At 36.4% G+C, this 14,992-nt stretch overlaps 1 protein-coding gene across 1 annotated transcript in view; it reads right to left on the minus strand.

Annotated features, from left to right (window-relative positions):
* LOC118194141 (intermembrane lipid transfer protein VPS13A-like) overlaps positions 1 to 14,992 on the minus strand; it is a 483,044-nt gene that overhangs the window by 338,153 nt on the left and 129,899 nt on the right. The window contains exons 25-26 of the mRNA XM_085810380.1: positions 8,623 to 8,810; positions 1,327 to 1,433 (exon numbers count right to left, since the gene is read on the minus strand). Of these exons, the coding sequence (XP_085666506.1) occupies positions 1,327 to 1,433; positions 8,623 to 8,810 (295 nt within the window). The remainder of the gene's footprint in view (positions 1 to 1,326; positions 1,434 to 8,622; positions 8,811 to 14,992) is intronic.

Here is a 14,992-nt window from a genome sequence, read left to right on the forward strand (position 1 = left end):
AGCACACTAGGGCTATCTGTCTAAGGGGATGGATGCCTTCGTGGAGGACTTTCTAAGAGAAACTGACTCGTATACACGCTACACATGGGGAAAAACGCCCATGTAGTGAGCCCGTTCGCGGGACTCGAACCTCGGGCCGAACTACCAGCGTTCAGCGACTTTACCGCTCGGACGCTGGTGGGCCATGAATCAAATTCTGCATGAAGACGCGTGTCAAACCACTCGAGAATTAGTGAAACGGATGGGTTGTAGCTAAATTGACTATAGTTCGACATCTAGGTCTATGGGGAAAGTCCAAAAACTCGGATATTATTGACTAATTTATTGTCTTTTTTTATTATTATTATTAAAATGAAAATTTTTAAATTAAAAAAATCTGATGTGTACGCCATATGACTTACTTGTACGGAATATTAAATTATACGCAACTTTCCTGCATTTCATTTAAAGGTATTGAATTAAAAGTAAACGAATTTTGAATTAAATCTACTTCTTCGATAGCGCATAAACCACAATAGAATAAATGCACTGTTTCAAGTTCACTACATTTACTTACCATAGCGACTTTTCGGCACTGGTTCATTTGAAAGCGTTACATCCTATTCATTTTACAACTCGAAGTGCAAAAAAGTTATATCATCTGAAGAATTACAATTTCTATTCAAATACTATAATAAATCTAAAACGATATATAAAAAGAAATTAAACCAATAAAAAAAACAGTTTTTCGCAGACGATTCGGCGCCTCTTACCTAAAGCGCATGCGCTACTAATAAATTCAGATCTCACTTCGGGGCAAGGCAAAAATACATGAAAATTCACATATTTTCATTGAAATTTGAAAGATACAGAAAAGCACAAAACATCAAGTTCAGTTAAAACAATTAAAACAATTTTTACAATTAAAATTACAGTTTCTACGCAAAAACAAGCTAATAATTTAACTCCAGATAACTCCAGAATGAATTAAACATAATTTAATTGGCAATCATAAAATAAAACGTTACTTTGTTGTTGCGAAGCTTAGTTTCTCTAGATTGGCAACAAATCCACAATTCTGCTACGTTTCAAATGTAAATAAACACGGCTGCCATGGTAATCAAAAATTAGGCTTAGCCGCACTTAAAAAACTTTTAAATTGTTGATAATTCCAGAATTATTGCATGTAGGTTAACTAAAGCCATAAAAATCTTAACCAGAGCAACATAATTCAATCATTTTCAAAGCAAAAAATGCACAATTTACAAACATATAAGAATAAAACCGGGCTCACTGAGCCGAGTAACACAGTGGATATATATATATATATTATTTTGCCGATACTACCTTTCTGTAGAGAGTATCTTCCATGAGATCTTCCATACTGAGTTCTTTCAGGTCGACGCGAAGAACGGACTTCTCGTTCGCCTTCAATACATAATCCGTTTCCAGTCCTAAATAAATGTCACAATCAAACTTCATGCTCGAAAACATATATTAGAGAAATTTGTAAATGTATAAACATATCTGAATCATCATAAATGAAAAAGAAAGGAAAAATGTACCAGTAAAATAAACTTATCTTTCGTGCGTATCATGCAATTTTATTAATTTGCGTAAATAATAAAATGTGTCAATTTTATTATTTAAGACAAATTTTTGTGCGAACGGATCTCTATAAGGACATTGCAGTTGAGGGGGCTCATATACCTTAAAACCCATAAGATCTTCGAATATGTGACTTTTATAAGATTTGGAATATTTTATTTATTTTAAAAGCAATTGCTTTCAACTTTTTACAGCTCACTACGCAATATAGTTACTTTGGGAACCAGTAACCATAAAGTTTGTGTTGCCACAAATATTTATAATTTTAATCTTCTTTGAGACAAAATTTTTATGCGTTCACGTCATGTTTCCACCTTGCGCGCAGGATATTTTAAAAATGGCTAATGATACATACTTGAAATTTGATGGAACTTTTTATATGAACACTATCTTCAAACTGAACTAAAAATCTGACGAATATTTTAATATTAAATAATTTTATACACGAAAACATAACAGGTTTTTTTTAATAAAGTATATTTTGTAGACTTAACCCCAAATAAAATAACAATTTGACATGAAATTCTTGGGATTTTTGGTTCGCAGTAGTTTTCAAATGTTATAAAAGCTATATATTAAATACGGAATAAAATTATGCAACAGTTTCAAACTGTGTGCGCAAGGGGAAACATGACGCGAACGCATAAAACATTTTGTCACAAAGCGGATTAAATTATAAAAATGTTTGTCGCAACACAATCTTTCTGGTAACTAGTTCAGAAAGTAGTTATGTTACGTAGTCAGCTGTAAAAGGTTGGAAGTAATTGCTTTTAAAATAAATAAGTTATCCCAATTCTTGCAACCGTAACATATTGGAAAATCTTAAGGGTTTTATAGTATATGAGCTCCCTTAAAATATTAGTAAAGCAATGCATTAGGTCTTGCATGTAAATCATGGCAACTAAACACTCTGATAGCCTTTGATAAGTAAATCATTCGTTGATAAATTAAAGGACATTCAAGAGAAAATCTCTGCATCAAAAGTTGAAGAGTCATTCATATGGAATGAATGGACGCAGATACTAAAAAACGTGGCTTGACGGATCAGAATCAAATTAAAACGGCAGTTTCTCTCTCCAGATCATCAAACAGGAATTAACAGGTGTCGCTTAATAAGATCACGTTTGCAGTCGTTCTTCTGGTGCTCAGGTCTTTGGGCTAACAGAAGCTGCCTTTTATCCTTTGTCTAAGAGTTATGTCACGACAACACTTTGAAGAAATATCTAATAAAGCCTTGGCTTAATATCCTTAAGAGATTATGTGGTGCATTTTGGGAATCACGAGCAACAACTTTTCGTAATACTTATACTTCGCATTTTAGGCACATTCTAGAATATGCTACCCTATTTGGGCACCAGCCTCATAAAACAAAACCTTCAAGGCGTGGAAAGGAAAAAAATAGATTAAAAAGGTCCTCCACCCTACAATTCGGTAATGAAATCAATTTACTGCGTGAAGGTACTACAACCTCTTCTCCCTATAAGTCTCTTCCACAAGCAATTATAAATTTAAACCTCTTGTAACAAAAAAGAGCCAACTGCAGTGATCAAGGAGAAAGGCATTCACACCATCAATGAACTTTCAAATTGGACCCAAAAGCTAGCTGCTGCATATACAGATGGTTTCACCGACTCAGACCTCGGCACGGGTGGCGTGGGCATCTGTTTCATTCATGCTAATGGGAAATCAGAATCCCATAAAATACCCGTTGGTAAAATTGTCTCAAATTATACCTGCTAGCTCGTGGCCATCAAAAAGGCTTTAGATATCTACCTTTCCAAGGCAATCCAGTGGCCTATTATTATTCTCTGATTCTAAATCTGCGCTGCAAGCTCTCCTAAAGGGCAACTCTTAACTTATCTACGATATTACCATGCTCATGAACAAAACTACTGCAGCCCACAGGACCTGCACACTGCAGCAGATACTAGCGTGTGTTGATATTTACGGAAATGAGCAGGCTGATAGCCTTGCCAAAGACGATCAACTTTCCAACAGCTTAACCCTTACCGATGCTGACGCAATAGCCAGCTGAAGACTTACCTCCCAATCAATCAAGAAGGATTCCATTTCCTGCCCTAAATTGTAACCATGTCATTTCCACTACCATAGCCAGTCTGAGGTACAAAACACTTGAAAGGAATGAAGATATCCTCTGATGGCCAGCGAAATTACAGTTAGCTGTCCTCACTGTAGTCATATCCAACTTTCTCCAGACCATCTCTTAGACTGTCCTGCTATTTTGGCCAAGCTCTTCAGTATAGATATAGATCCCTCGCCACCAACTTCTCTATTCTTAGAGCTTTTTTATGTTGCTGTGGGTGTTCTGTATACGTTCGGTGCTATTTGACTCCTCTGCACCTCCTAGGATATTACCTAGGAGGTGCAGAGGAGTCAACCTACCTCTGCACTCCTCGGACAAGACAACAGCAACAATCGAAATGTAACAATGAGCAGGCTTCTCCAGCACATATTCTTAGATATCTGGGTTTGTCCTACGAATACCTATTAAAATTTCCTATGCTGGTCTATGAGTTTTTGAATGTGAATAAACTCGTAAACCTTGTCTAGTAGTGGCTGGACTCGAGGATTAGCAATAACAATAGCAACAAGTTTGCAAACAACTACTTAATAATTTTTCGGCTAGCACCAGATGGTAAAAATTCTAAAAACCGGAGGCTCTACACGAGTGTCCCCACAGCTCAAAAGAAGGAGGCCCCGTCTCTCCAAAAACGAGGGCAGACAGCCGCCTCCAAAAAACAAACGAAAATACTAAATTAAAAATAATTAAGAACATCTAACACAAAATTACAAACAAACAAACAAAACCAAACCATAAACACAAATTCACAACATAGAACACCCTATATATCTAAAACCCATATAAATACAGAATTATATTTCAACTGAAGATTCCTACAAGCGCCTTATTTTCAATAATAAACTTCATTAGAGCAATGGTATATGATTTAAAATTTTTTTAATTAATGGCACTTACATTAAAATCAGTTATGTTAAAAACCTGTCTAATAGGGGCTCTTAAATTACAATCAACCACAAAGAGAACTATTACATAGTTTATTTTCCTGTAGACTAAATTGGTTGAAATAGAACGGAAACCTACCACGTCCAGTTAAAACCTGATTAACGTCAATATTCTTCATACATTTCATCTTACTCATGATTTTAATTAGTTCCATAAATGCTTTGTTTTTAGGTGAAAATAAACCACCGTATTTTCCATTTGTTAACATAAAACTCTTTCATTCTTCGAATATTTCGAACCTGTTACTTCAATATCACCAGATGGTAACAGTAAACGATGAGAAAAAATTATTAGTATCTTTTGTGCTAGTGACACTATTTTTCAACCCATCGGACATTGCGAACCAAATTTCTAGTCCCTTGAACTTAATAACAGTGGCGTTTGACTATATTCCATAATAATCGTAAATGAAACTTTTACATTATAATAACATGTAAATGTATACCACGATTCGCCAAGCTAAATGCTTAGAAATACCAACTACCCGTTTCAAAATTAACGCCAAAGCTGAAACTAGCATGTAGCCAGTGTGGCAGCCGCTATAAGAGACAATTTAAGGACAAAGGCAAAAGAAATATACATGTAATCTGAACAATAAAAGATTAAAATAAAATGTTTAAAAGGGCGCTTTTTCACATTTGCCATTTAAATCATTTCTGTAAAAACTTTACCATTCAGTATAATGCAATGCACCGTTTGTGGTACATGTACACTACGGAAAAAAAAAGTTCTTTATCTCTCGTTCTACAGGGCCGTTGACCAAATTAGCCTTGCATTTTCCATGTTTCGAAAGCACAACTTAGGATATGTATTAGATTTATACATAACATTGTTCTAATAGAGATATTTTGACCCCAAATTAGACTTTTTCTGAAATGACATGCCAATTTTTCAAGTCTTTAAGTTATGATACAGAGAACCGCCGCCAATCCGTTGCAACTTTTCTCTCGCCAAATCCTCTTAATTCAATAATAACGCAGTCTTTATGTAAGATATAACAAAATACGATAGCCGCTTTAAAAAGAATAATTGGCGACCTCAAAATGAACATTCTAGATTTCGTGCTCTCCCCCTAAATTCATCGGTTCTCCCGAAATCGAGAACTTTCTATGTTAGGCAAAGGCAACTAAACGTGAAAAGGGCAACTAAACCTAATATTAACCAATCGTAGCTTATCTCTACAATTACATCAGACGTAGTATAAATACCTCTGGCGAGTTAATTCTGCTGCATTCCTTTCCTAGCTTCCGCCATTGCTATCTAAATTTATTTAAATTTAAGAGCAGCACTGAAATGGCTGTTACTTTTCAGGCTGTTGGTGGTCGAAGTTTGCCTTTCTGAGTGGCGGCATATAAAGTCCAATATGTAAAAAATTACAACAAAGGAATGAACAGTCTTAAAAATACTTGGCAGTCAGTTGCGATGCATTAATTAACGAAAAAAAAAAAAGATTTAAATACGACGACCATACTAGAAGGCTATCTGCACACTTATTGGTTGGCCAGATTTGTACGTAATAGGTGGGCGGCGAATCGGCCTAAAAGCTTGACTTTGCACAAGATTTCGTAGGAGAATGAAGTGTTTATTGTGCCGAGAGAATTTATAATAAGTCTGAGGTACGAGTAAAGCTAAGCTGTGATTGGTTAGTCCCCCCTCCCCGAGTTGACTCAAGCGAACGCCTGGGAAGTACTGGTTAGGATCTGTACCTAGGCAGTCTCAACCACGAGGGTATATAATTTGACTTCACATGACTAGAGCCCGAGTATTGTACTCAGGTTGGTTCAGGCTTGGCAGGGCCCGTACTGGTACCGTCGTGTCTGTTTCTTCGGCTGTGGTGGAGCTATATGGAAGATTTGTCGACTAAGTTCCCGGGGGTTTGACCCCATTCAGTTCTCGTGGCGGGGACTGACAAAGCGGACAGAGCACCTTTTTACAATGTGTTTTGCCGATGGAGTGGTGCCCGGAGACAAGGCGACAAAGTTTCAACATAGCAACGTTACTGTTCTGCCCAATGCTTAGTAAAAGCCCGGCGGGGACTGCGGGGGCTGCGCCCGCGAAAACGAAGTCCCACGGACGTAGGATACCCCAAACTCTTTTGAGTGGGTCCCGTATAATGAGGACCTGGGACGGAGATCCTTCGTCTGGTGTGTCTGTGATTGGTTAGTATTAGTTTTAGTTGCCCTTTTCCAGTAGAGATACATAACATTGAAAGATCTCGAATTTGGGAGAACAGATGAATTTATAGGAAATCACCAAATCTAGAATGTTAATTTTATTATTTTTTAAACAGCTATCGTATTTTGTTATATCTTACACAAACGCACACATACATATATCTATGTATCTATTTTCAGGAATTACAAAATTTCGGCTTCTCCAGAGCAGTTTGAATTCTAGTACTTTCTTTAGAAAGAACACCGTTTGGTCATCTTTAGAATTCAGTTAGATCACGCATAGAAGGTCGTGTCAAAATTTCAGCAAGTTTGCATTTTTCAATTATTGTTTCAAATAGGTTTTTCAGATTTTAATTCTTTACAATCTGAGATTTAGCCTTTTTATTTATAGAAATCTCTAAGTACAGTTTTTCGTTTTCTTGATATTAAAAGTTTAGTTTAGCATAATCGGAGACCTCCCAATTTTTCAGTTTGTTTAAATAACTATGTGCGATTTTTACGAGACTTGGTAGTTTGGCGTCATTTGAGTCGTAGAATCGAAATGAGAAAAAATTGGTATGTTATTTCAGAAAAAGTCCGATTTTATGTCAAAATACCTATATTAAAACAATTTAACAAACATTTTCTATTCATATAAAGCAAATTTTAAGTTAATTAAAATTTAAATTTTAATTGCATACAAATAAATGATTAATTATTGCTGCGAACTAATTTACAATACCGTTTAAATTTTGAGAGCATATGTAAATTAAGTGCACGTATCTAAAATCATAAATAAATATATAATATTCCAAAAAATTAATCCTAAAATATTTTTTAAAAAAATTTAAGACTAAATTAATTTGCATTAGTGAATAACTGTTGCGCAGGCTGGAGACAGATCTTATCAAGGGAAAGTTGCCTCCAAACCTAACTCTTCAATTACTCAATTCGTAATTTTGTCATCCATATAGGCATGAGTATAGTAATATTCAAAACCAAAAGTAAATCAAATGTAGTGAATTACTAAAAAATTTTAACAAAAGGAATTTTGAGAAATTTAGAAAGCAAATTAACTAAGAATCAGTAATCATTAAATGTAAATTCCCAATGTAAAAAGAGTAGAAAACCAAAGTAATTTAGAAACCTTTGCCTACTTGAAAACTTCGACACGAATTATGCACATAAATCAAAAATAAACTATATACAATCTATAAAAAATACATATATAATACTAAAATAATTCTAAAAAGGCAAGTAAATAGTAAGTTTTAATTTAACTTACCTTCAGTTTTCGGGGAGGGGAGTAGTATTTGCTAAACTAAGTGAGGTTGAGTAGTATGTTTCTGCTAACAGTATAAAAAGAGGGCACTAATATAAGGTAAAGTTGAGTGTTAAGCTGCTACCTGTGAGATCAGATCTATTGTATAAACCTACTCTGTAAACTCTTAAGGTAATGTGCTACATATAAATCTAATACATATCCTAAGTCGCGCTTTCGAGACATGAAAAACGTAAGCTGAATTTCGTCAATCGGTCCTGTAGAACGAGAGATATAGAACTGTCCCTTTTTTTATTTGCGCAGATAAATACAAAATGTGTTTAAAATTATAACAATTACAAATTAAATCTTAAAGCTATGTACCATTATTTAAATGTTAATTTCACATTCAAACTTTTTTATACATTATTTAAGTCTTATTTTTAAGTTAGCATGTGCTACTGACAGGTCTAATTGTGGAGCATAAAAATACTGTTGGGTAGTCCGCCACCTAGTGGCATTTGCCCAAGTTAATATTCATGTGCCAACATATTTAATACCTAACAGCAACTTACCCATCACTCGAAGTTCTGCCAGTTCTAAGTCTGTGTCACAGAGACGGACGCGAAGAGCATTCATTCTGGCGGAGATGCTGAATTTTGTGGCTCCTGGTGGCACTGGTGGATCGGAGGAATCGGTGATGACCAGATCCGTGGGGTTGGGCACGCCAGCAAGACGGAAGCTGGAGGATTTTGGCTTCAACCTTTCAGAAATAGTGAACAAAATATAATTGCTTTAATCGTCTTTTGGTGAGACAGAGAAGAAAAATACTACGTATCATTCAATCAACTTTTATAAGTGTACACTCAAACCTGTTTTTGTGCGGGTTTTTTTGTGCGATTTCTTATTTGTGTGATTTTTTTGTGCGGTATATGAAAATTTCAAACAAGTTGGAACATAATTGATGAACAAATAAACTCATTGTTTTTTAATGTATTTCTTCCGCCTTCCTAGCGTGCCTTCGTGGTGTAGTGGTTCTGCACGCTGGGCGCGTATTCCAGAGGTCCGTGGTTCGATTCCCGGCGAAGGCGATTGCTCATTTTTCATCTTGCCTGCTTCCAAAAAATACCTAATGTCTCTACAGTTTGAGCAATGACTAACGACTAACTTAATGACGAACAACTAAACTCGTTGTTTGGCATTGTGGGGCAGTGGCCCACTGCCTGCAGTGCCCCGAAATCTGCTTTCTTGACCTTGGCCCCCGGGGTGCTTTAGCATACGCGCTGAGCAAATGGTTTAGCTTGTGGCAGGGCCCTCGGTGTTTAATCCTCAGGCGAACGTGGTACTCATCGACGCATTCACGGGTTTGAAAGGGCTGAGTCAACCTTGCTCAGCCCAGGGATACATAATTAATGACGTTATCAATAAAAATGTCATTTTCTTGCAGTCGAAGCTAATTCTGAAAGAAGTTCAAAATTCCAAAAGGTGTTTCAATCTTGTATGAAGTGCGACACAAAAAACGAGACTAATTGTGTAGCTTGAAAAATGTGGAGTTGGCAACACCTGTTTCAGTGACGTCATGCCACAGACCTCTTCTATCCATGTGGCCAGATTGGACTTAACCGATCACACCAGTTGGGAGTACTGCGTCATTGAGTGAACACGTGCAACTGCAGTCAGCCGGAAAAAAATGTCTAATGTAAAAACGGAACAGCGAATCAAAATCACGTTTCTTGTGACACTTAAGAAATCAGCTACAGATACATTTCAAACTCTGACTGAGGCTTATGGAGATGAAACTTTGTCTCGTGCGCGTGTGCTTGAATGGCATAAACGATTTTCAGAGAGAAGGGACAAAAGTCAAAATTCAAGACAATGTTAACTGTCTTCTTCGACATTAATGGAATTGTAATGATTGAATCGGTTCCCAGTAGTCAGACTATTAATCGTCCACACTACTACATGAAGCACTAAAAAGACTTCGTGAAAACATTAGGGAATAAAGACCATAGTTGTGGAGTAACGGATGGCTGTTGCACCAGGACAATACACCCGCTCACACAGCCTTATCTGTCAAGCAGTTTCTGACCAGCAAAACCATTACTGTGATTGGGGGCATTCTCCTTATTCACCTGACTTCTCTCCATGCAACGTTTTTTATTTCCTAAAGTTAAATTTTACTTAAAGGGAAGTCATTTTGCCTCAGTTGAAGAGGCTCAGGCAAAAACGGATAATCTCCTGAAGGGCCTTCCAAAAACCTCGTTCCAGAACTGTTACCAGCAATGGCAGCACTGAATGCAGAAGTGCGTGAATACTGAAGGGGATTACTTTGAAGGTATAATGACACGGGGAACTGATTCTATAAGTACAGTGATTTATTGGACCAGTCCTTTCTTTTGTGTGTGTGTCACGCCTTGTACGTCTGGTTACCGAGACACATACAAGCGTCTAGTGAAACGACACTGGTCGCAAAAACGGATCACCGAACACATGGTAACTGAAAAATGTTCACTCCAAACGAGTGCGAAGTAGTATCTTCGAGTGGGGAAAGCGATTTTGAACCAGTTTACCTCAAAAAATTTCGCGTACTTTCAGACTGTAAAGGATATTGGTTATACGTTTTGAAACGTTTTGTGTGTATAAAATAAATACATATGTAAATAAATTCTTTGAAAATGTTCGCATGTGTGTTTTCTAAATCAGATTCTAAAAGCGAGATTCCAAGTAGTAGCTGCCGAAGCTCGTGTATTGATTTCATTTAAAAAAGCAATTCTTGGTTACTTCTATGGTTTTTGAGTTGTTTTCTATGTGAGAATTTTTTTATATGGGCCCTATTCACCGCATGAAAACAGGTTTGAGTGCAGTAGGCGCCGCCTACTGTGATCTCAGTTAATGGTATCGTTCGGATATCGTTATCGACTTGACTATCGAATTATCGTTATTGAATCGCAGTTAATGGTATCATTCGGAAATTGTCGAATATCCCACCGTTTTGTATACGGAAACATGGAAAATACTTGGAATATAGTGATCAATAGCCCTGTTAATAGGATTACACTATTATGGTATCAATTATAGAATAACTTTTTTTTTAATCTTAAGTGGCCAAATAGGTTATAGAAATTGGCAAGCGACAGAGAAGTGTCGCCAAATAAGAGATAGAGTCGCCAAATAGCATTTTTTCGATTTTAATCAACCATTTAAAATTAAGCAAACAAAGCAACCTTAATTTGGCACAGATTTTGAATAATTCTCTCGAATTTGAAGGCGGTCAGACACAGGTTCCTCTTCTTCAAGAGATTAAAAAAAAAAAAAAAAAAAGTTTTGGAACATTTTCCCCATCTTTGGAGCAGAGAACTGCTCCTAAAAAATGAAAACATCTACTCAAATTGCTATTTTTGTTTTTTGGCCCAATTTTAAATTGGTATGTTCTCTCTCTTAATGAAGTATGTTCTCCAAATGTAAAGATTAGGGGTTCAGCAGTGGTTAAATAATTTCCAGAAACTGTTCATAAATGAACTTTTGTACTAAAGACACTGCTAACAGTTCATAAAAAATGATTACCTTTACATAACTAAAATACGGTGTAATTGGTCTATTTTCAAATATTGCTTACATATGCTGTTTCAGAAGAAAAGAAAGAAAATTCAAAAGAAATTAATACTTAAAGATTAATTTGAGCTATGCATTGCATAAAATGGCTATAAATATGTATCTAAAATTTAAAATATAAAAAATTCAATTGAAAATTTTAGATAAAAATTTAGCAACTCAAAAGTAATTTGTCTTCCACTTCATGTCGAGTCCGTTATCTCGAGATTATTTTACCGCCAATTAGTTTGTAAATCTACCTAAAGATAAGGGCAGTACATATTCAAAGTAGTCAAAGTTAGCTGGACCAGTTTATCTATGTCACTGAATATGTACTGCCCCTTTTAGACAGATTTACAAAGTAATTTTGGGTAAAATAATCTCCAGGTAACGAACTAACCATGGAGTGGAAGACAAATTATTTTTTATTGATTTGTTAAAAGAAAAAAAAACTTCTGTAATTAATTTTCATCACGAACATAACGCACCAATAGTTCTTATTTAAAATAATCGAACTTCTTTATTTAAAAAATAAATTAGGTTACAAAAACAAAGGGGTCGAATAACATGAAACTCGAAAGGGACGGGCAGTTTTACCTACGATCACACATTTTACGATTTATAGCTAAACGCTTTCAATTGATTTTTTTATATTTTGATTTGTAGAACTATTTCTTCCACTTTCTTGGTATGCCTTCGTGGTGTGGTGGTCTGAACGCCGGGTGCGTATTCCAGAGGTCCGCGGTTTGATTCCCGGCGAAGGCGGTTGCTCATTTTTCATCTTTCTTGCTTCCAAAAATACCTAATGTCACTACAACTAATAATTCAACCTCATATTTTACTTTTATAGAAGACAGACGTAACTTCTGTGCGAGGAAGACATGAAAAATCAGTAAACTCAAACGGATCTAAAGACGGATCTTCCAATTAAAAACTGGCAATACTAACACTTACACTACAACAGGACCTCCCTAGATTGACGTTCCGCGACATTCATGGTCATCCTACATACGGATATCCCATTTTAGTTTTAGCAAATAAAAAGAGATTTAACCCTTTCGCCATCCTCTCCTGTCCGCGAAAATCCCCCCCCCCAGCGGCCGTCTGTTTTTCCTAGCGTGTAATGTTGTTTTCTCGGTACATCATAACTTTCCATACATGATTTTCGTTGCGGATGAATGTCAATGAATATTAAGTAAAATTATAAGGAAATAAAGCATAATGGAAAAATAATAATATCTCTGCTTATTTCTAACAGCAGGATAATTTGATAACATCTGTTCCAGGCGGTCCACTCCTCCCATTTTGTTGTCGTAATCTTTTACAATTATTGGTTTTGTTACAGTTCTTTTCCGTGTTCCAACATCCATCATCGAGTTATTATGGAGTGTACTCATCAAACGTATATCCATCTTGTCCTTCCAATTCCCAACCTCATTTTTTCTCTTTTTCTGCTGAGTTGACGTTGAAGCCATCTCTCACTGTCTTGTATCTTATGTAAAATGGCGCGAATACTCATAAAACCCGGGGCAAATTCAATTAGAGATATAATGTGTGATTAGTCCTACCTTCTAGGAGATATTAGAAGAAACAAAAATAAAAACTCAAGCATTTAAAAAGCGTTTTAAACGTTTAAAAGTTTTCAAATGTAGCTTGTAGCAAGAAGAACGCTTGAGGCGTGTTACGGCCGCCCTGGGGAAGTTTCACTTGTCGCGCTAGACGCGTTACGGAGGACAAAGAGGTTAAAGTTCTATGACCAAAATGCTTTTCGCCTTTGTTCGCTGTACAGCTGGCATCGCTAAGGTCAGTACCAGTGAAAACGCAATGTGATGAACTGTGCATTTCTGCTTTAAAGAAATAACTCAGTTTGCATAACACTGCGGGGGAAAAAAGGGGGGCAGTTCTATATATCCCGTTCTACTGGGCCTATTGACAGCAGAACGTTCACAACACGTTTCAGAGAGAGTGTCGTTCGTTTTATAACGGTGTTACACATATTTTGAAAGTTCTTTATTTCAAATTCCGATAATTCAAATTTTCCGATAGATATACGTGAATTTATATATTGACGCGTTTTGAAATTTGGCATATTTGTTGAAAGCGATAATAAAATGAAATGTGGTTTAGGCACTTTTGTTAAAATTATTTTAAAATCAAAGCGATGTGACTTTCTCCCGGTCATCCACAATGTAAGCAGGTAGGAACGATGTGACGTTTTTTTTCGCTCCTGCACAATAGAAGGGAAAGGAAAAATAGGTTGCCATATATTAAGTGATTCGCCAAGTGAATTATTCTTGGCGCGAACTGAAAAAAATGTGCCAAGATAAATTTGGGATTTTTCTCGGTAAATTTCGCACCAAATTTTACAAAATTTAATATTTAGGCATAATTTGGATTCTAGAATCGAAATATGGGAACATTTGGTATGTCATTTCAGAAAAAGTCCCATTTTGTGTCAAAATACATATGTTAGAGTAATGTTGTATATAAATCTAATATGTATCCTAAGTCGCACTTTGGAGACATGAAAAACGCAATTTGAATTTCGTATATCGGCCCAGTATAAAGGAAGATATAGAACTGCCCCAATTCTTTTCCTTTTTTATTATTATTATTTTTTTCCCAGTATACGTCTCTGTGCGAAAAAGTGTTTTTATCACTAACTCAAGGCCCATCAGCGGCCGAGCGGTAAAGTCGCCGAACACTAGTAGTTCGGTTCGAGATTCGAATACCACGAATAGGCTGGCTTCACGGGCGCTTTCGGAGTTTTCTTCATGTGTAACGTGTTAATACGAGCCAATTTCCCTTAGAAAGTCCTCCACAATGGCATCCCTCCCTTCTGTGTTGTGCTTCAGGGGGTAACACGAAAATAATAATAATCACTATCTCAAATGTAACCAAAGGACTGCTCGGAGCTAAAGCTTATCAACATACATCCAAATGCTGTGCAATCCCATTAATATTCTTACTTTATTTTCTTCCTTCACGTTCGTACGGGATTCGTAGATTTGGAGTGAATAACGACAACACTTGATGAAGTATCGAAACACACTTTTATTTAGCCAATATTAATCAGGACAGCTCCAATAACACATTTTGCAGTCGTCGAAAATCTCCTGTAAACCCGCTAGGCTATAACAATCAGCGACACAGCCTTCACACTGTCAGGCAATAACGGTGGAGACAGCTTCACTGCAAAGCACCAGAGTACAGCTTCCGACTCTGTTTGGTCGTTCTCGGAACTCCACGTACTCTCTAGACTCTCCACGCGATGCACTCGAAGATACATAAGAGTATAGCTCTCGACTCAGCACAGTCTAAGACAAAACTCGACGATGCACTAATTCGCGATGC

Source organism: Stegodyphus dumicola, chromosome 2, assembly GCF_044657685.1.
Source record: "Stegodyphus dumicola isolate Sdum_Otavi_A_Nest chromosome 2, ASM4465768v1".
Lineage (NCBI taxonomy): Eukaryota > Metazoa > Arthropoda > Arachnida > Araneae > Eresidae > Stegodyphus > Stegodyphus dumicola.